General features: G+C 40.9%; 1 protein-coding gene across 1 annotated transcript in view; it reads left to right on the top strand.

Annotated features, from left to right (window-relative positions):
- The window catches only part of LOC131105714 (plectin-like), a 98,900-nt gene that overhangs the window by 45,313 nt on the left and 31,192 nt on the right, over positions 1–22,395 (top strand). The window contains exons 3-32 of the mRNA XM_058054122.1: positions 2,789–2,850; positions 6,605–6,694; positions 7,222–7,299; positions 7,382–7,474; positions 8,662–8,828; positions 9,443–9,558; positions 9,823–9,926; positions 10,601–10,720; positions 10,945–11,040; positions 11,138–11,265; positions 11,574–11,667; positions 11,732–11,886; positions 11,964–12,273; positions 12,371–12,448; positions 12,544–12,705; positions 12,860–12,964; positions 13,077–13,172; positions 13,384–13,509; positions 13,582–13,734; positions 13,818–13,972; positions 14,046–14,172; positions 14,377–14,560; positions 15,062–15,219; positions 15,355–15,533; positions 15,637–15,775; positions 15,977–16,333; positions 16,419–16,502; positions 16,594–16,698; positions 16,803–16,901; positions 18,546–21,899. Coding sequence (XP_057910105.1) covers positions 2,789–2,850; positions 6,605–6,694; positions 7,222–7,299; positions 7,382–7,474; positions 8,662–8,828; positions 9,443–9,558; positions 9,823–9,926; positions 10,601–10,720; positions 10,945–11,040; positions 11,138–11,265; positions 11,574–11,667; positions 11,732–11,886; positions 11,964–12,273; positions 12,371–12,448; positions 12,544–12,705; positions 12,860–12,964; positions 13,077–13,172; positions 13,384–13,509; positions 13,582–13,734; positions 13,818–13,972; positions 14,046–14,172; positions 14,377–14,560; positions 15,062–15,219; positions 15,355–15,533; positions 15,637–15,775; positions 15,977–16,333; positions 16,419–16,502; positions 16,594–16,698; positions 16,803–16,901; positions 18,546–21,899 — 7,274 coding nt within the window. The remainder of the gene's footprint in view (positions 1–2,788; positions 2,851–6,604; positions 6,695–7,221; positions 7,300–7,381; positions 7,475–8,661; positions 8,829–9,442; positions 9,559–9,822; positions 9,927–10,600; positions 10,721–10,944; positions 11,041–11,137; positions 11,266–11,573; positions 11,668–11,731; positions 11,887–11,963; positions 12,274–12,370; positions 12,449–12,543; positions 12,706–12,859; positions 12,965–13,076; positions 13,173–13,383; positions 13,510–13,581; positions 13,735–13,817; positions 13,973–14,045; positions 14,173–14,376; positions 14,561–15,061; positions 15,220–15,354; positions 15,534–15,636; positions 15,776–15,976; positions 16,334–16,418; positions 16,503–16,593; positions 16,699–16,802; positions 16,902–18,545; positions 21,900–22,395) is intronic.

Raw genomic sequence — 22,395 nt, 5'->3', positions numbered from 1 at the left:
ACAAAATTTTTTTTTAGTTTTTTTTTCAATTATTATTATTTTTTTTTTAGTTTTTTTACCGAATGAACATTGGTGCACATTCCTTTCACAGTAAATCATTATTTTCTTTTTTGTGTCAACCCATATGCCACTCCTTAATTCCTTAGCTTGCCTAGACATTCAATGGAGATACCAAAGGTGTGTCTCGCTGTAAAAAGGTGGATCAGAATGAGCAAACACACACACACACCCATGCGGAGTCACCGACACCTACACATGCAGCACCTTCATGTTCATACAGGTTGGCTTTATTACTTTAAGTGGCATTAAATAGATTAGATTAAGCAACACGAGGAAACACCCTACGCTCCATTTCATCTGAGAGACAACCATATATACAGTATGATCATTAAATCAACTCCAAAGTAATTGTAATTGTACATTAGCTTATTTAATTGACTTTCCCCAGTTATTACTATGTGCATTTCTCTTGGAGATCTCTCTGGCCTTCCTGCATCTCCAAGGAAAACTACTCAGGGTTACAGGAAGTAATAAATGTGATGTTCATTATGCGTCTGGATCAAAATAGCACAACACAGGAAGTGTGTAATTAGTGCGAACAACATCCCCGATTGCAGCGTAAAGAATCTGTTGACTACAACCATCATCTTTAAAGATAAGAGCTCCATTTGTGAATGGACTTGAGGAAGTAATTACTGGGAAGCAACACATTCTAAATCTAAATAAAGCGTTTTCAATGCAGGTTAGTCAATTTCTTGAAATGTATGCAATGAAAGCACAAAATAGTCCACATTTGAGAATGACTGGAGTCCAGAGCTAGATCATCACCACCTCGTCACTCATTTGTCATTTGCCTGCTATCCCCAAACACCAAATGTGTAAGGAATGCTATAAATAAGTAACTCTGCTAGTACAGTATGTGTGCTTGTGACTGACTCGCTTTTTGGTAGAAATGTGTGAAGACACAGAATCCAAATAAAGAAAAACATTTTTTTTTTTATTATATTTTCTGACTTCACAAGGGGAAGTATGGGCGATCTTATGCAACCTAGACGATTAAGTGATTGGAAACTCTCGTTACCACACCTCCCCCGCCTCTCTTCTGGCTTGTGAAACGAAACAGGGGTGTGTTCAGAGCCCTGCCCACAATGTCCTCCACTAAACACATAGGAAGACAGGCCTGAACTCATAGCCCACAGGCACAATTTACTATGAAAGGAACTGAGTGCGGGAGAAAAGGGAAAGGGGAAAAACAAACACGAGAAGGGTAAAGAAGGGCAGAACTGAACCCAGTCAGGGACTCAGGGGGTTCAGAGGCAAGAAGGGAGAAACTGGGTTTTCCGAGTAGTGAGCGGAGCAGGGCCACAGGACTGCTGGAACATACCTTACAGGAGAATCCATCAGGGACAGTTGACATTGATATTTTGCTCTTAGGACTGTTATTTTTGACTAAAACAGACCTGATAGACAATGGCCTATCCACAGCAGAGGTACAGGAACTTTTCAAGTGACAGCATGGGCAGAGAGAGGATGCCCTCAGATGAAAACTATTACCAGGGGATGTTGAAAGCTATGGATACAAGGAAAGGTATCAGTATGGCGGCATTCAATGGAAAAAAAAAAATACTATGGCTTTGTAGATAGGACGCATTGCATTGCATTACGAGTTTAACTAATACATGTATGATGTATAGTATCCATGTGCTTTTTTCATACTGGCTCACTAGACTGAATATCCTTAAGTACTATGTGATGTCCGTATATGAATACTTGCCTCCTGCCATGCAGTGGTGGAATACATTTTTATTAATAATGTGACTTTCCTCGCTTTGGGTTTTATACTGCCACTTTTAACAAGAAGATCCTTTACCTATTAAGTGAAAACGTCACAGTGGGAACAGGATGAGGTAACATACTGTCAAGGAGTGACTAACATTTGCAGTAGTTTTAGGAATATATGTCGTTATTTGAATTGTCCTGCAGACCCAAAGAAGTCACTGTAATGTTCACTTCTAATTTTTTACATAATTATTACAAGCAAGCAAGCAAGTAAGTTTAGCTTCAGGGCATCTCCAGTACGTGTTAGTTTAGAATCGCTCTCCTTGGCTGCTTTTTGCAGGGTGTGTCACATTGCTGTACACATATCATTCTCTTTAAACTGATAAGAGAAAGAGCTTAGCATTGGTGTCCATAGGTCACCACCACAGGGTTAATGGGACTATTTGCTGTGTGAGTAAGTAATTATGAGTAAAGGTGAACTTGACGATATTCCACAGTGCTTTGTGGTTGTAACTTCAAAGATACACAAGAAGTAATGGGTACACGCTGGTTGTTTTAGTGGGTGTGTTCCCTCTTCGCAGCTTGCCTTGTCTTGTTGGATAATTGCTCTCTAGGTATTGTATGTCATGTCTGGTCATAAACAGTTGATTCAACACAGACATCAACTTGCAAATGCAACCTCTGTGAAACAGTACGGGCTAATAAGCTGCCAATATTTGTACTCTGATGCAGTCTGACTCAGCTGCAGGCATTCTTTGTCAGGCAGGTTTTTTTCCACCCACTGAAAAACTGTGCAGACATTGTAACTTAGCAACTAAACCTTTTTGTTAACCTTATTAATGTATTTACATTTATTCCATTTTATCTCACTCTATATCTATGTCTGTAAGGTTTCATGTAGCCCCCATGTGAAAGGTTATTTGTATCTTGCAGTTGAATATTTACATTAATATAACTGTACTGGTTGTGGCATATTCTGATGTTTGATTGTGGTTTCTGTATTTTTCAGATGAACGGGATCGAGTACAGAAAAAGACCTTCACAAAATGGGTGAACAAGCACTTGATTAAGGTAATTGCAGACTCTTTAAACAGTCTGTATACTATACAACACTGGTGACGTAGTACATGATCTCCTCGTTAAACAATAAATCTAAGAAGTGCAAAATGGGTGGGTGTGGTATAATTTATGTTGGCAAAACCTCAGTGATTACATTTCTATCTGTGCAAATATATAAGCATATACGCATTTAATATAAGGTGTGTGCAACAATCCCGCTCTATTTAATGTTTAGAAGCATACTTTAAAGGACATTGATTCAATTAATATTTAACAGTTTACAATAACTATGACAAATTACTGCCATCGCCACTTTGCGGTTCAAATTCTGCAGCTTCACCCTATCACACTTTTTCAAAAATATATTAATTAATAAATCATGCTGTTTTGTGGTTAAATATTCCCTATTACTAGAAAAAAAATGTTGTATACACAAGTATAAAAATGGCTACGACGTAAACAATGAGTAATAGGAGTGCAAAGATGATGAGGCGGGTCTTGTTTCGTGCCTACAGGGCTCTAATATTGTTAAAAACTCTATTTAGAAATTCATAAACAGGTTGTCTTTGCTCAAATTATGAAAATATTCAATTTATTAACATTGAATTGCGGCCCGGTCTGGAACCAATTAACTACTATAAACACGGGACCGTATGAGGCATTCAAAAGACACATTCAAAGATGAAGATATGTCGGATTCTACACCAGTCACTCCACCAGTTGCCTTTCTCACCGGCATTGCACCATTATTGAGTGGCTTTCCACAAGCCCTGTCAGTCATCAGCTGAAAAACTGTGTAAACCTACCACCCACTGTCACCGTCCCACTCCCTTTATTCTCACACCAAAGGATGAAAGCCCACTGATGCATGGCTAATTTATGGAGGTAAACAGTCCTTGAGTTTCTCATTAAAATGAAATATTTGTTCCGGTAAAACAATGACAACTCTCATAGCATTGAAAAAATCACTCATTATCTCACTTTTTAAATCATGAACCGTAATATATTTGCAGCCTTGCAACATGAAGGCCTTCTTTGTTACTGTATTTGTACGGTATATTCACTCTGCTCTTTAGGGCCATCCTTCTTCTTTAGAAATGAAACCAGACGGGCAGAAAGAGTGTTTTCCTTTCCATGAAAGTGCAGCGCTAACATATTGTGCCACCACACGTTCTTGTTTCTTTTATGTGTTCAGTGCAAAGTTGGGAGGGTGACTCACAGACATCTGGATTAGCTTAGTTTCCTCTGAGAAGTCAAAGTATGGTTTCAACTCAAAGGTTGTGAAAGCCGGCAGCAGCAGCACAGTAGCACACTTGCAGACTGCCCTGGTTTTGGGTTGCTAACTGCATTCCTGCCCAGCTCATACAGAAAGAGATGCAGGTTTATCGCGACATATAATTGATCATGGTGCAAAATAAAAGCCGCTACACACCTTTTAAAAATTTGATTCAAAAAATGTGAAAACAATGTGAAGTAATATAATGTATGAATGGATAAGTTTGAAAACAATTAAAAATATAACAAAACGTGCATGTAAACACTGTGGAACACTTCCACAACAGTGGACAGGCAACAGCGTGCAATGATACGACGGAAGTAACAGTTAGAATGTTTTTGAGGAGGCATTTTCGTATTACTCTTTTGAGCGCATATTGTTCTGAGAACCAAACTCTTCTTAAGTGACCCCACCAACTAACCTGAACTATGTTCCTCATCACCAAAATCCGACCGGAAGTAGGGTGGAAATCACCGATTATGCACCCCACTACTGATGGGGATTTCATACAAATTAATGTAAAACAATCCGGACTATCATTTTAAGTAGTATCGTTGTTTTTGGTTCCAACTATTTTCAACAACAACTACCTATTTCCCATTCATAACATCACCATCGTAATTAGGTCTACCCTGGTGTTTATTTTACTATTTTTTACTAGTATTACATAAACATGGTCAACAGAATTGGATTGAGGACTTAATTTCCACCTATGGATGAAAAATGGCTCACATATTGGTTGAACGTGTTAACTGTGTGGAATGCTGTGCAAAGGTCAAACTGACAATGTGATTTATGGCGCTAGTTCCATGGTGGGGTTGTCCGAGATATGCCATATATTTTGGGTGTGGTAAGGATGAGTTATCAAAGCTATCAGAGGTGCTCAGTAAATCTTTTTGGGTTGGATAACACAGAATGTCAGGACTATCAGCGGGTAATTAAATAAAACAGATTGTGTAGGATTACATAATGTAATTTTGACTTAATGCCAAACACCGTGCTTTGCTCCATTGACATACAGTAGGCTGAATATATACATACTTGAAGGCCTGATAGTCGTCTTAGGTGATGGGCTTTCACATCAAGAGCATTTATGCCTGCACGCTATACAGTACTGATATGCAACATCAACTCAGTAGCATCATCATGAAAGAAAACAACAGTTTAAACTTTGCATAGCATCCCTAAAATTGACATACAATGCGCTTAAAACAGTGTGAATATAATCTAAGAGGGCACTAAAATTACAGTACAACCTAGTGTATGTAAGACATCCATTTCATACAGCAGTGTTGGCCCACTCCACCAAAAAGCAACAGTGGTATGTTGAGAGCGAACCCTAGTGGCCAAGCCAATGCTCCTGGTGTACAGGTTTCTTTCGATTCTTGCCAACATGAATCAATCCCTGTCCAAACTTGTAAAGGTAATTTTGTTTCATTCCATTTGGGGGCTGAGGCTTCTTTTTCTCAAGCCCAAACAATACTATAGTAATGTTTAAGTGGCGATAAAGAGTGTATATCAAATCTACATTCTTATCTCCTTCTCTTATTTTGAATACAACCAAATCTTTATATTTATTATGCTGCACGTTGGTCTTAATTTCCATTTTATTCTGCCTGTTTTTATTCATTCTTATGCATTACTCATCTACTGCAATTCCTCCCTTTAGCCCTGGAGAGCCGAGGTAGGTACAAGCATGATCTGGTTAAGGATTGCAAGAGTGGCAAGCACTGTATGTGTATTGTGATCATCCCCCTATTTACCTACAACACTCTCCGCTTACATTTAAAAGTTTGTTTTCCTGCACTGTTGCTCACCTTCACACTTGTCTAATGCAACAGAGAAATTAAATCCCACTGCACCTTCACCACTCACTTAATAAACCACCACAAAAGTGCCAGTGCCGTGTTGGAACAGGCATTTGTGTGACTGCTGACTCTTTTGCATCTGGTTCACCCAGATGAACTCACTGATGTCTCACTTTTAATATTGCATTTTGAGGAGGGCTTGAGCTTTATTGCTTACGGCTATGAATTCCCGACCTGTGTAGAATTGCACTGCTGGAGACTGGGAGTTGTAAAAAATTATATATAGACAGTGGAATCTTGGTTAGCGTCAGTAATATGTTCCAGAAGGTCAGACTCTAATTGAAACATAGTCTAATCCAAATTAAGTTTTATTATGTATTTTTAATGCACACCCCAAATATTTTTAAATAATTTTAAAAATATAGTTTTACATGCAAAAAAAAATACAATGCATATACGTATGAAAGGGAAAAATGTACATTTGACGTCATTTTTACCTTGATTGTTGATTGTTCTATCCAACACATCAGTGCTGAACTCTAATGCTATTTGCAGATTTATTAATATTCGATGAAACACACAATCCTTAAATACCTGATGACAGTTTTTAGTGTCAAACAAACAATATCTTCATCTGTTTCCATTCTGTTCCTAATGGGTTGTTTGTCTTTTCTTCTGGCAGGCCCAGCGTCATGTATCTGACCTGTATGAGGACCTTCGAGATGGACATAACCTGATCTCATTGCTGGAGGTCCTCTCTGGAGAAACACTGGTCAGTAATACGGCATGTGTCAGAAATATCAAGCTACAAATTGGCCCTAAACCCTGGTGCAAATGCGATTGTTGTTTCAAGTTATTTATGCACTTTAACTAACTTTGTTTATTTAACATATAAACTCAACTTTGACCTCTGTGTGTGTTTGTGTTAATGAACTTCTGCCTGATTTTGTTCCTAATCTCTGTTCTTTCCTTCACCTCCTGTTTGCCTTGGATTAACCTTCCTGTGTGTGTACTGATCTTTGCCATCTGGTTTTCACACTGTTTCTTGCATTGCTCCTCTTGGGGCTAGCTGAGGGAGAGAAACATGGTCACAAGGGTTCAGTTGGTGAGTGGGTTCATAAAATTCTGTTGTTTTCTTTGTCTTTTTCCTGAATCTTAAATCTAAATTGAATGGAACCCCAACTGATGTCATTGCTGACTCTATTTTCCTACTTTAATTTGTTGTTGTTGTTTTTTGAACAATGTGTTAATTTATCCATCTTTTAACATTCTGATATGATCTTTTTTTGGTCCCATTAGCCCAGAGAGAAAGGCCGTATGAGATTCCACAAACTGCAGAATGTACAAATAGCACTGGACTTCCTCAAGCACCGGCAGGTAAAGTATATTTTATGTAAAATGTGAAAACCCTTACCACAAATATATGCAACAATCACACTCCAATTTTGTTTACTTCTAGGTCAAATTGGTTAACATCCGAAACGATGACATTGCAGATGGGAACCCCAAGCTGACCCTGGGGTTAATATGGACCATCATCCTCCACTTCCAGGTCTCCTCCGCTGTCAGTGTTGTGTTTTATTATATTATCGCTGTCGCCCTGCATCTCTGGGATCTGCACCTCCTGGCTGCCTCTTCCAAACTCTTTGGTACCAATCAGAATGGACAGTACCCTGCCACACTACTTGCAAAGAATACATCTTCATATTCAATTCTAACAATCATCCAAAAGGCCAATTTAACACACTAACACAGCGTTAGAGAGTATGTGAGTATACGAGTCACTATGTCTGACTCTTGAGGTGAGGGTGTGTCTGACCACATGCCATAAACACAACATGGGCCTCTTCATCATGTTGTTTATGCCAAAAGCAAAGACAGGAATGTCTTTAGCTATCAGAATAATTAGTGGAGGGCGGCACGGCGGTCGAGTGGTTAGCGCGCAGACCTCACAGCTAGGAGACTTGGGTTCACTTCCACCCTCGGCCATCTCTGTGTGGAGTTTGCATGTTCTCCCCATGCATGCGTGGGTTTTCTCCGGGTACTCCAGTTTCCTCCCACATTCCAAAAACATGCTAGGTTAATTGGCGGCTCCAAATTGTCCATAGGTATGAATGTGAGTGTGAATGGTTGTTTGTCTATACTATGTGCCCTGTGATTGGCTGGCGACCAGTCCAGGGTGTACCCCGCCTCTCGCCCGAGGACAGCTGGGATAGGCTCCAGCACCCCCGCGACCCTCGTGAGGATAAGCGGTAGAAAATGAATGAATGAATGAATGAATAATTAGTGGATTTGCACCTTTTTACAGCAGCCATTAGGGGTGATTGATTGCTATCGACCTATATCAGTGAAAAAGCACGGTATCAATATCATGGGAAGAAGCCTTACATAACATACATGTATATAGGGATTGCATAGGGAGGAAATTAAAGGCCTCATCGCTAATATTTCAGATTTTCTATTGGCATAGGCAAAGACAAAATACTGCTATGTATGATATACTATATGAAATGACATAACGATTAATCATACTGTATATGGTGTACATCCATTTTCTCAATATTGAATAATCTTTTTATTATAATAATAATCAACGTTTTTCTCTACCGGGGTTTCCTGTATGATTATTTTCAATCTTTTGGTTTCCACTAATGACTGATATTTTCCACTTTACTCCATATTGTTTCCACGGTTCATTATATCCGTGTGTAACCACACCATTCGTCTATACTGCTTCAGATCTCCGACATTCAGGTCAATGGCCAATCCGAGGACATGACAGCCAAGGAGAAGCTTCTGCTCTGGTCTCAGAGGATGACTGATGGCTACCAAGGCCTCCGCTGTGACAACTTCACCACCAGCTGGAGAGACGGGAAACTCTTCAACGCTGTCATACATAAGCACTAGTGAGTCGACTCAGTTTATTGCTGGCGGTACTTTCAGGTGGAAGCTTGTCATTGCAGCCATTAATTACCTGATATTGCTTGCTGAAACCTGCTCAGTATTTTACCTTAGGCTTTGACATAACCTGGGTATGATTATTACATAACTTTACATACGTTATGATGACTTTTAAACAAGTCCAGCAATTAAAAGTGTGATAATCATGATTTGTCATAATTTATAAGTGCTGTCACTCTTCTACTGCTGAATACACAAAATGATGAAAATAGTTGTCTGTCCTAGTATTTTTCAGACAAAGTACGCCACATGGTGTCACTGTTGTTAAACCCACAACCTATTGGATTGACTTGAAAGTTTAAGAATCAGCATTAAATTTAGTACACACCATTCCGGGACTGACAAGCATGTTAATTATTTGTACGATAGCAAGTCTTCCAAAGCATTTTGAGCACCACAAATGTAATTTACAGTTGTGAAAAAATTATGGGGTGTCTTCCTATATTTTTAGGTAGTCCTGAATTATTGTGCACAACTGCAAAGTGAATTTCCCTGTCTTTGTATGAAAACACAAATATATACTGTAGTTCACCTCTGATTATTATTTTTTTTCTCCTAGTCCCAGGCTCATTGACATGGGAAAAGTGTACCAACAAAGCAATCTCCAGAACCTCGAACAGGCCTTCTACGTGGCAGAGAAAGACCTGGGTGTAACACGTCTTCTCGACCCAGAAGGTACTAGTTTATTTTGTGATAGTACTAGTCCCTTATACAATTGGTGCTGAATTAGATGTGAGTTACATGGTGTGGAAGTGTCATATCATGAGGTTGGTGTTTTTAAGTTATTGGTTGAACGTAATGTTTTTTGCAACAGACGACGCAATGTTTAACACAATACACGTCATGCATTGATTATGTAAATTCCTGTGAATGCATTTATTTTGTAGTCCTTATTGTGCTGCATGAAACATATGATACAATTTGACTTTGTTCTTTCAGATGTTGATGTTCAACACCCAGATGAGAAATCCATCATCACTTATGTGTCGTCGCTGTACGATGTCATGCCTCGGGCTGCTGCGCAAGACAGCATGCGAGTTAATGTGAGTAAAACGTACTGAATAACATATGTTATATTATGGAAAAAGGACTTTTTGATCAGTTGTGTACAAATATTTGGGTCTCTGGAGTGACTGCCGGTTGAAATGCCCATGCTAAGGCATGCCCAGCAGCGAGAAGGCCCCAAGGAGGGATTATGTCTCACATGTTTCCTCCCGGTGGAATTGGAAGAGGTGGCTGGAGACCAGGAAGTCTGGACTTCCCCACTGAGACTGCTTCCGTCATGACCCGGAAGTGGATAAGCGGGAAAAAATTGATGGATGGAGCCCAATCGTGACATGTAGAGGGGGGCATGTTTAAGTGTGCTGTGACATGTCACAGACATGTTATGAAGACAAAAAGTGATTACACATTTGCTCCATTTGACCAGATTAAGAATGAATCCTGAAGCCTAATTTGGAAACAAGAAAATTAATCCAGACTCTGTTTACATTCTTATATCGCTTTTCTCGTCTTAAACTTTCCACCACCGCTGCTCCCATCATGAAAACCCCTTCCCAGTTTCCCTCGCCACACAATACCTGGATTGTTCTTGGCGCCTAATTGAGTTTACTGCGGTGTGTGAGCGATTGAAAGTGGACACGCAGGAGAAGAAGAGCGCCCCTGTCTTCTTGTTGTTAAACTGTTGTTGCTGTCTGTTTTGCTGTGTTGGCGACAGGAATTGGAGCTGCGCTGGCAGGAGTACTATGAGTTGGTGACTCTTCTGCTCCAGTGGTCCCGCCACCATGTCATGGTCTTCGAGGAGAGGAAGTTCCCAGCCAGCTATGAGGAGACAGAGGTGAGATGCTCCATGATGACACGGGTATCACACACTATATAATATTCATTATTCATCATATTCGTTTCTCCTTTTCATTGTTTTTCTTATTGTATTGTTATTTTGTCATTATTTGCTTGTTGATTTATTTTGAATGTGTTTATATTCTCTTTGTCTATGAAAAAAAACAATGTTAAAGCATGAAATTGTTAAAGAAAATCACTAACTGATTATCCTCCCCCCAGCTTCTTTGGCGGCAGTTCTTGAAGTTCAAAGAGACAGAGCTCCCGGTGAAAGAATCTGATAAGAACCGCTCGGCACACATCTACCAGTCCTTTGAGGCAAGCCTCACATGTTTTTTTTTTTTTTAATTTATTGCATTTTATTTTGTTCTGTGCTTAACAATGACTAATACCTCGTACTACCGTTTTCTCACAGAGTGCAGTTCATGCTGGCCAGGTGAAGGTCCCACCAGGCTACCATCCTATTGATGTGGAGAAAGAATGGGGTCGACTCCATGTGGCTATGCTAGAGAGAGAGCGACTGCTGAGGACTGAGTTGGAGAGGTTAGTTGGTAGATATTTAATAACATGTACATTTTGATAAAACATTTGGGTCAAATGTAAATCTGAATAGTTATGATAATGTAATGTGTGAGTGACTCCTATAAACTGGAATACTTACTGCGACACTGGTTTCTGTCAGTATAGGAATTGAGTTGGATTCAGTTTTGCTTTTGTCAGTGTAATATCATTGTATAATACATATTTTAGTATAAAATATGTCTTTTGGTAGAATGATCACAATAGAATAGAGAGTACTGCACTGCAAATATTGCTTATTTATTCAAAAGTTTGTGTTTTTTATCAATCAGGCAAGAGAGACTACATAGGATCTTCAGCAAAGTTCAGATGGAGTCGGGGAGGTATGATGAGAACCTCAACCACCTAGAAACCCTGCTGCAGACGGTGAGTCAGACTGCCGGTCTCGTAGACATGAGAATGGCATTTTAATTAGCTTTTGTCCCTTTAGGACATGCGTCTACTGAATGCCGGCAAACCAGCCCAGCACACAGCAGAAGTCGAGCGTGAGCTGGACAGAGCTGACAATGTAGTTCGTTTGCTCTTCAACGATGTACAAACCCTCAAGGACGGGCGCCACCCACAGGCTGAACAGATGTATCGCAGGTGGGTGCAGGAAGAACCCAACTCATTTTATCATAAAGTACTTCAAATGACCATCTACATCCCATCTTTATCTGCAGGGTTTATTGCCTTCACGAGCGCCTGGTCAACTTGCGCAGTGATTATAACCTGCGTCTGAAGACTGCCCAGGTCGCCATGACCCAAACGACCCTGAAGACTACCATGAAGGCACGGCCTGAGTTGGATGACGTGACCTTGCGCTATGTCCAAGATCTTCTGGCCTGGGTGGAGGAGAACCAGCAGCGTATCGATGAGGGCGAATGGGGGTCCGATCTACCTTCTGTCGAGTCACAGTTAGGCAGCCACCGAGGCCTACATCAGACCGTGGAGGACTTCAGGTCAAAGATTGAACGTGCAAAGGCTGATGAGGTAGTCATTTTAGGATTTCTCTTTTTTTCACCCCATTTAGGCACACATCTAATTAAGCAAGATGCTCACTATCTATTTCAAATCTACTATTTTTCAGAGTCAGTTATCCCCTGCAAGTAAAGGCACTTACAGAGAGTACCTGGGTAAACTGGACCTTCAGTATGGCAAACTACTGGTAAATAACCTAAATGATTAACAACTGAATGTACACGGCCTGGTGTAAGATTTTAAGAGCATATTTAGACATATTTCATACTTTTTCACCACCAGAATTCCTCAAAGTCCCGTTTAAGAAACTTGGATTCACTGCATGCATTTGTCAGCGCCGCCACCAAGGAGCTCATGTGGTTGAATGACAAAGAGGAGGAGGAAGTCAACTTTGACTGGAGTGATAGGAACAGCAACATGACCGCCAAGAAAGACAACTATTCGGTTTGTATTGGAAGTGGAACTTCCCCTTTAGTGCTCTCGTGTTAAGCTCTGGAGATTGTTGGTTTGAGATGCATCTCTGCACAATGCATGCAATATATTTACGGTGTACAGGTACAACTTCTTATTTTTCCTACCATTTATTTATATATTTTAGGCTCTCATGCGAGAGTTGGAGCAAAGGGAGAAAAAGGTCAATGATATTCAGACTACAGGAGACAAACTTGTCAAGAATGGCCATCCCGGAAAGAGGACAGTGGAGGTGATTACAAACAATAATTATACATATTTGACAGAAAATAATACACTTTTGAATGTTTGATTTTTTTATATTTGCAAACTTACTATCTCCATATCTGTATGTTGTCTATCAGGCCTTCACAGCTGCCCTGCAGACACAATGGAGCTGGATCCTGCAGCTGTGCTGCTGTATTGAGGCCCATCTTAAAGAGAACACAGCTTACTATCAGGTAAGGAAATTATTATTCATAACATATAAATTATAATTGTATATACATTTTGTGTGAATGGTGAGACGTAGCGTCATGGCATGTGAGCAGAATGAGTTAATGCCATTGTGTTATTGAAGGAGAAAAAGTATTTTGTATGTATTCAAAAGTGTAACACTCCAAAAAAGTAATCATTAATCATGTATAACTTACTTTGTCTTCTATCGTATAGTTCTTTGCTGATGTAAAAGAAGCTCAAGACAAGATGAAGAAACTGAAAGAGACCATGAATAAGAAATTCAGTTGCGATCGCTCCACCACAGCAACACGCCTGGAGGATCTGCTGCAGGATGCTGTGGTGAGGAATGAAGGCTGAAAAATATCTCAATGTGGACGCTTTTTGTAATCGAATTGACATTTCTGTCCGTAGGAGGAGAGAGAACAGCTGAATGAATTCAAAACTCACGTGAACGGCCTGACCAAGAGAGCTCGCTCCATCATCCAGCTGAAACCACGCAACCCTACCACGTCCATTAAAGGCAAACTCCCCATTCAAGCTGTCTGTGACTTCAAACAGCAAGAGGTTGGATCATTTGCCTGATGTCAAATAATCCATTTGAACACCAAAAGAGTCATTGTAGAATTAAATGGTGGATCCTTTCACAGATTACCGTTCATAAAGGAGATGAGTGTGCACTCCTCAACAATTCCCAGCCTTACAAATGGAAGGTGTTGAGTCGGTCTGGACACGAGGCAGTTGTGCCCTCTGTTTGCTTCTTAGTACCTCCCGTCAACAAGGACGCCATGGACAGTGTGTCCAGGTGAGAAACACAGTAAAGCTAAATTATCACCCAGACAATGTCCTCCATTTTCTTAAATCTCTCCGATTTCCAGTCTGGATACAGATCAGCAGAAGATGGTGTCCATGTGGCAGATGTTGTATATCAACATGAAGAGTCTGCTCTCTTGGCAATACCTGATGAGGGACTTCGCACAGATTCGCTCCTGGAATATTACCACGGTACGTGTTGATGGAAGTCTTAATCATCAGGTCTCCAGACCTGCTTGCTGATTTTTAAAAGTTTTTTGTACACTTGCAGACTAATAACATTGATTACATTGTTTCTGATAGTATTGGTCAAAATTTATATTGGACTATTTGTGTCTTGTATTGCATCAGTGAGTTTTAATGTGTTATATCTTTCTTGTCCTTTGTCCTTTCCAGTTGAAATCGATGAAACCAGATGAATATAGACAAATGATGAGGAATCTAGAACTCCACTACCAGGACTACATGCGTGACAGCAAGGACTCTGAGCTCTTTGGACCTGATGACCACACACAAGTTCAGGAAGACTACACCAAGTCCACCCAGCATTTTGACAGCCTGCTCCGCTCCATGGAGAAAGGTAAAAACTTTGAAATATCTTTTTTTTAAAAACAGGAGATCAGACATCAAAGGGAGAAATGCCATGACGATAAGCATAGATCACACGGTGTATGTTATGTTGTTAATTAATATTTCTGAACGGATGGTTGTTAAGATTAAAGGTGAGTATATATGAAATGTGCACATGCTTCCGAGCATTGGAACACATGTGAGATGTTATTTTTCAAGTAGATGTAGATTATGACTGCATGGTGGAAAGTATGCACAAAGTATTCAGTCACTTAGTAATAGTGTGTACTGATGTGAAAGGGGCCATATGCTTGTAAGCCTGCATAATCTAATGAGGCATATTTCAACAAATACTATATATTAACATATTGTTATTATTAGCTAGCTTGGTGTCGGAGTCTCATTAGATTGTGGTGGCTGTTCCTCATGTTATTGCCAAGTATATCAGCTCTTATTACTATCTATTTATGGCTGAATAAATTAACAAATGAAAATAAATTCTGCATCCTAGGTCAACAAAATGAGACTCTGTGTAAGAACTACATCACTGATCTCAAGGACTTGCGACTGCGAATCGAGGACTGTGAGGCCCAGACTGTGGCTCGCATACGCAAGCCAGTAGAAAAGGAACCACTGAAAGAATGTGTTCAGAAGACGGTAAACCAGAAGGTATGATGCACCCAAGTAGTTGATACTGCCTATGCTTAAATGCATTCCAGTGTGCATAAGAGCAGCAGGGACTAATCTCCGTATATACATATGCATGTATATGTATTTTAACTAATGCAGTTATCTATTTTACAGAAAGTGCAGGTGGAGCTTGATGGCCTCAAGAAGGACCTTGATAAGGTGTCTGTGAGGGCACAAGACATTTTGAAATCCCCACAGGAGTCTCCTTCTACACCTGTGCTGCGTTCTGAGCTTGACCTTACTGTGCAGAAAATGGATCACACGCACATGCTCTCCTCCATTTACCTAGAAAAGTGAGACCTTATTCCCACATTAGGTGGCATTATGAGAAATGGCTCAGTGCTAGCTGCTTCCATGATAGTGTGCGCTCGATTGATTTATTGTCTTTTGCCCCAGGCTGAAGACCGTGGAAATGGTCATCCGTAATACTCAGGGTGCAGAAGGTGTCCTTAAGCAGTATGAGGATTGCCTTCGTGAAGTCCACACTGTGCCCAGTGACATCCAGGCAGTCGAGACATACCGTGCAAAACTTAAGGTAATCAGTGTAAGAAAAAATGGAAAACTAAATGGTTGCATTTTGCAACTAAAATATGAGACAATGCAAGTCATCGCAACGATTCTACCATCTTGGTTTACACATTTTGCCTGGCCCCACCGTCTTTCTGGCAGCAGCTAGCTAGCTTTAGTTATCCACCCAAATGTCATCTTTGAGCCGTCATTCTCCTTTTGCCTGCAGAAAATGAGAGCCGAGGCAGAGGCTGAACAGCCCGTGTTTGATTCCCTTGAAGAAGAACTCAAGAAAGCCTCATCAGTCAGTGACAAGATGAGCCGCGTCCACAGTGAGCGGGATGCTGAGCTGGACCACTACCACCAGCTCCAGTCCAGTGTTCAGGACCGGTGGAAGGCAGTGTTCACGCAGATCGACCTCCGCCAGAGAGAGCTGGAACAGCTCGGTCGCCAGTTGGGCTACTACCGGGAGAGTTATGATTGGCTCATCACTTGGATAGCGGATGCCAAGCAAAGACAAGAAAGGATTCAGACTGTGCCCATCACGGACAGCAAAACACTTAAGGAGCAACTGGCGCTGGAGAAGGTCAGTGGTGTTTGACTTCACCACTAACTCGTGTGTTGTCTTCACATAAAACAAGTCAGTCACTTCTTGTTTTATCTTAAAACAGAAATTACTGGAGGAGATTGAGAAGAACAAAGGCAAAGTTGATGAGTGTCAGAAATATGCCAAAGCATACATCGATACCATCAAGGTGAGCTTAGACAATACAAGTGCTTGTCTCTTAGCATTGAAGAATGGCTATTAATTGGGTACTTATTATATGACATATTCCCCCCCAATAGGACTACGAACTCCAGTTGGTTGCCTATAAAGCACAAGTGGAGCCCCTTGCTTCTCCTTTGAAAAAAAGCAAACTGGATTCTGCTTCTGATAACATTATTCAGGAGGTATATTTCTTCAAATCCATATTCTATTGGCTCGTCCAACACATTTATCGACGTCTGACATAAAGATGATCTTCTTACCTGTGATACTCTTATTTTCACACCAGTATGTAACATTGAGGACCCGCTACAGTGAGCTGATGACTCTGACTAGTCAATACATCAAGTTCATCACCGATGCACAGCAACGCCTGGAGAACGAGGAGGTGCGTGACTTAATGCCGGGGTTCCCAAACAAACTAAAGGCTAACAATAAGCTAACCAACAAACTAATCGACAAAACAACCAACACATATATTATTATATTCACACCAACTGCTGATATCTTTGATCACAAAAGAGCAGCAGTTGTTGAAATGTATCCAAATGTATTTACAGTATGTAGTTTCCTGAGTTCACAGCATCTAAAACTACAAGTTACTGGTTTGTTTTGTTATTTTCTTTCATATAATTGTGTCCCATTGCAGATTTGGGGAAAGGGGTTCTTTCTTTCACTACATGTTTTATTTCCTTTCTTATATCTCTGGTCACTTTTCAAAACTATACCTCTGTCTTATTACAGTATCGTAGGTGCATCCCAAAGCAACACAGTTTTACCTTCTTTTCTCCCCCCTAACAATTTGTGTGTTTGTTTGCTTCTCTTAACTGCTTGCCAATGGTTTGCCATGATGGTTGCTTGAACTTGTCTGAGCATTAAAAAGGTAAATTGTTTAGTGGTGAAGGTTATTTGTTTCCTATCGTTTTTCACTATATGGTTTAGAGCTTCACTTTACTCAATTTCTAAATCTTTGGTGACTATAAAAGATTTAAAAAATTGGAAACAATTCAATTTAAAATACTTTCTTATCAGCACTGTTACTCTTTGTCAGTCTCAGGTTTGAGTGGACTTTAAACTTACGGAATTCCTTTTCAATGGTTTCCTAACACAAAGTGGCATTTTCTGGGTATTTCATCTTGCAGTTTGCACATCCGTCCCTCTCTATTCAATGGTGTTTTATGGTGATTTAAAGAACCCTAATTTAGAAAAATGTGCCCCAACAACTAACTGTTTAGGATTTTATACATAAATACTAGGGGTGCGCCGATCTCGGTGAAAAAGCACGGTATTGATATTGGCCAATACTTACTTTATAATGCCGATCCCGTCTGACGATGAGTAAAACAAGCATACTGGCTTTGTTTGGCTTGACATAAGCTATGAAAATACATTTTACAAAAATAGACGTTTTCATTTTGTAAATGTAGCTCTTGTAAGAAAAAACTGGTGACTCCTAATATAGTCAGTAGTTCATTTAAACATTTACACTTCTATGCGAACGGTATTGGTGTTGATATCATGTAGGATCATGGGGGATCGGTATCGGCAGCATGATCGGAACATCCCTAATATGTACATTAACATGCATTTCAATATCATACAACAATACTACTTTTTTTTAATAATAAAAAAGCCAGATTTTGAGCATTTGAATCCCAATCACAGTTGCATGCAATGTGATTGTCTTGCTGTGAATTTATTCCATCCATTAACTCATACCATCATCCATTTTTCATGAATTGCCTTGTCGTATATTCTTTGCATTGCATCGTGAATTTAACATCACTTGAATGTGAACCTATTTTGCATCTGACGTTGATCTTTAACTCGATCTTTAAGCTAACTTAATATTAACATTGCACTGGTAATGCTGTACATTGCGTTGCTCTTATTCCAGTGTGATCATGTTGTGATTACCATTGTAATTACAATTTTAATCCACGCTGTTTGAGCTGGCGAATGTACAGTGTCGCCTGTAACGTGTCATGCTTAATTATAATCTTTTCTTTACCATTTGCTTCCACTAATGCAGAAAGCTGCAGAGAAACTCAAAGCAGAAGAACAGAAAAAAATGGCTGAGATGCAGGCTGAGTTAGACAAACAGAAGCAGATAGCTGAAGCTCATGCAAAGGCCATTGCCAAGGCAGAAAAAGAGGCACACGAGTTGAAGCTTAAAATGCAGGAAGAAGTTAGCAGGAGAGAAATTGCTGCTGTAGATGCAGAAAAGCAAAAGCACAATATCCAGCTGGAACTCCATGAGCTCAAAAACCTTTCAGAGCAGCAGATCAAAGACAAAAGTCAACAAGTGGATGATGCTCTACAAAGCCGAACAAAGATTGAAGAGGAAATCCGCCTCATTCGGATTCAACTTGAGACAACAGTCAAACAAAAATCTACCGCGGAATCTGAGCTACAGCAACTTCGCGACAGAGCAGCTGAAGCTGAGAAACTTAGGAAGGCAGCCCAAGACGAGGCTGAAAAGCTACGCAAACAAGTCCATGAAGAGAGCCAGAAGAAGCGCATGGCTGAGGAGGAACTCAAATTCAAATACGAAGCAGAGAAGGAAGCTGCACGTCAAAAGCAAAAAGCACTGGATGACCTTGAAATGTTTAAGATGCAGGCGGAGGAGGCGGAAAGACAAGTGAAGCAAGCTGAGATTGAAAAAGAAAGACAAATCAAGGTTGCTCATGAGGCAGCGCAGAAGAGTGCTGCCGCTGAGCTCCACAGCAAGCACACTTCCTTCGTGGAAAAGACCTCAAAGCTGGAAGAATCCCTGAAACACGAGCATGGCACTGTCCTTCAATTGCAACAAGAAGCTGCACGTCTGAAGAAACAACACGAAGACGCAGAACTGGCCAGGGAAGATGCAGAAAAGGAACTTGAGAAATGGAGGCAAAAAGCCAACGAGGCGTTGCGTCTAAGGCTCCAGGCTGAGGAAGAAGCTCACAAAAAGAACCTTGCACAAGAAGAAGCCGAAAAACAAAAGGAGGAGGCAGAGCGGGAGGCTAGAAAGAGATCCAAAGCTGAAGAGTCAGCCTTGAAACAGCGAGACATGGCAGAAAAAGAACTTGAGAGGCAGAGGAAGATGGCAGAGAGCACTGCTGAGCAGAAGCTCGCCGCAGAACAGGAACTGATTCGCCTCAGGGCAGATTTTGACAATGCAGAACAGCAGCGGTCCCTGCTGGAAGATGAACTTTACCGTCTGAAGAACGAAGTTGTCGCAGCTCAACAACAAAGAAAACAGCTCGAGGATGAACTAACCAAGGTGAGAAGTGAAATGGATCTACTGATTCAGCTGAAGTCCAAGGCTGAAAAGGAGACCATGTCCAACACCGAGAAGAGCAAACAGCTTCTTGAGGCGGAGGCGGCCAAGATGAGGGACCTCGCCGAGGAGGCAGGCAAGCTAAGAGGCATTGCGGAGGAGGCGAAGCATCAACGGCAAATTGCTGAGGAAGAAGCAGCTCGTCAGAGAGCAGAAGCAGAGAGGATCCTTAAAGAAAAGCTTGCCGCTATCAGCGAAGCCACCCGTTTAAAAACTGAAGCTGAAATCGCTCTGAAAGAGAAAGAAGCAGAAAACGAGAGACTGCGGAGACAAGCTGATGATGAAGCGTACCAGAGGAAGGCGTTGGAAGACCAAGCCAATCAACACAAGCTAGCTATCGAGGAGAAGATCCTCCTACTAAAAAAATCATCAGAGGACGAAATGGAAAGACAAAAAGCGATAGTGGATGACACACTCAAACAGAGGCGAGTTGTTGAAGAAGAGATCAGAATCCTCAAGCTCAACTTTGAGAAAGCTTCCTCTGGAAAACTAGATCTGGAACTCGAACTGAACAAGCTTAAAAATATTGCGGAGGAAACTCAACAAAGCAGACTCAAAGCAGAGGAGGAAGCTGAAAAGCTGAGGAAGCTCGCCCTCGAGGAGGAGAAAAAGAGGAGGGAAGCTGAGGAGAAAGTCAAGAAGATCACCGCTGCAGAGGAAGATGCAGCTCGACAACGCAAGGCCGCTCAGGACGAACTCGAGCGTTTGAAAAAGAAGGCAGACGAAGCCAGGAAGCAAAAAGAAGAAGCCGATAAAGAAGCGGAAAAACAGGTCGTAGCAGCCCAACAAGCGGCCCTGAAGTGCAGTGCAGCTGAACAGCAAGCCCAGAGTGTTCTCGCTCAACAGAAAGAGGACAGCATCATGCAAAAAAAGCTGAAGGAAGAATATGAGAAAGCCAAGATGCTTGCTAAACAGGCTGAGGCCGCAAAGGAGAAGGCGGAACGGGAAGCGGCACTCCTCCGACAGCAAGCAGAGGAAGCGGAGCGCCAGAAAATGGCAGCTGAGTTAGAAGCCACCAACCAAGCCAAAGCCCAAGAAGATGCGGAGAGGCTTCGGAAGGAGGCTGAATTTGAAGCCGCTAAACTTGCCCAAGCTGAAGCAGCAGCACTGAAACAGAAGCAACAAGCCGATGCTGAAATGGCAAAACACAAAAAACTGGCAGAGCAAACACTGAAACAGAAGTTCCAAGTAGAACAGGAGCTCACGAAGGTTAAACTTAAGCTTAGTGAGACTGATAATCAAAAATCTCTGCTTGATGAGGAGCTCCAGCGTTTGAAGGATGAGGTTGAAGATGCGGTCAAACAAAGGGCGCAGGTAGAAGATGAACTGTTCAAAGTCAAAGTTCAAATGGAGGAGCTGCTCAAGCTCAAAATGAGAATCGAGGAGGAAAATCAGCGCCTCATTAAAAGAGACAAAGACAACACTCAAAAATTCCTTGCAGAGGAAGCTGAAAATATGAAAAAGCTTGCTGAAGATGCCGCCAGATTAAGTGTCGAAGCCCAAGAGGCCGCTCGCTTGAGACAGATTGCCGAAGATGACTTGAGTCAGCAACGCGCTCTTGCAGACAAAATGCTCAAAGAGAAAATGCTGGCCATACAGGAAGCGTCCAAATTTCGAGCTGAGGCGGAAATGCTTCAAAGGCAGAAGGACCTGGCCGAAGAGCAAACACAGAAGCTGCTCGAGGACAAACAACTCATGCAACAGCGTCTGGATGAGGAAACCGAGGAATACCAGAAGTCACTTGAAGCAGAAAGAAAACGGCAACTGGAGATCGTAGCAGAGGCCGAAAAACTTAAACTCCAAGTTTCTCAGCTCAGTGAAGCCCAGGCCAAAGCTGAAGAAGAAGCTAAGAAATTCAAAAAACAAGCTGATGCAATCGCGTCCCGTCTTCATGAGACTGAAATTGCCACCAAAGAAAAAATGACTACTGTTGAAAAACTGGAATTCGAAAGACTGAACACCAGCAAAGAGGCAGATGACTTGCGCAAATCTATCGCAGAGCTCGAGAACGAGAAGGCTAGACTGAAAAAAGAGGCTGAAGAACTTCAAAATATGTCTAAAGAGGTATTGTGTAAAGATGGCATAACGAGTAGTGTATGCCATTGTCAACTACTGTCAACTAACCAAAATCTTTCTTTCAGTTTCCTCTATCCCTTTTCTTTGATTGTACTAACCATGTATCTGATCTTAAGAATAACTTAAATCTTATTTTTTTTACAGTGCACTGTGCTCATGCACGTCCCTCCCTGAATGCTTCATGCCATGGAATGTCTCGAGAATGCTTCATTTTATGTTTCATTTATTTAAAAATAATAATAATTTGCTGTAACCTACAAATAATTTAAAATGAACTGCCTAATAGCATTGATGGAATGTCGTTACTAAGTCCGGAATTAGGCCATTCAACTAAAAACTAAAATTAGAACATATATAATAACATGCAATTTCGACAGCTTTTGTTTTTGGTAAATAACACAGGAAAAAAAAAACATTTCTTAACAATGAGAAAAATAAAATTGTGCAACTTATTTGTACTTAAATAAGTTTAATTAATTTAATA

The sequence above is a fragment of the Doryrhamphus excisus genome, chromosome 17 (genome assembly GCF_030265055.1).
Source record: "Doryrhamphus excisus isolate RoL2022-K1 chromosome 17, RoL_Dexc_1.0, whole genome shotgun sequence".
NCBI classification, from domain to species: Eukaryota; Metazoa; Chordata; class Actinopteri; order Syngnathiformes; family Syngnathidae; genus Doryrhamphus; species Doryrhamphus excisus.
The sequence above is the reverse complement of the archived record's forward strand: the minus strand, read 5'-3'. Positions and strand labels throughout refer to the sequence as shown.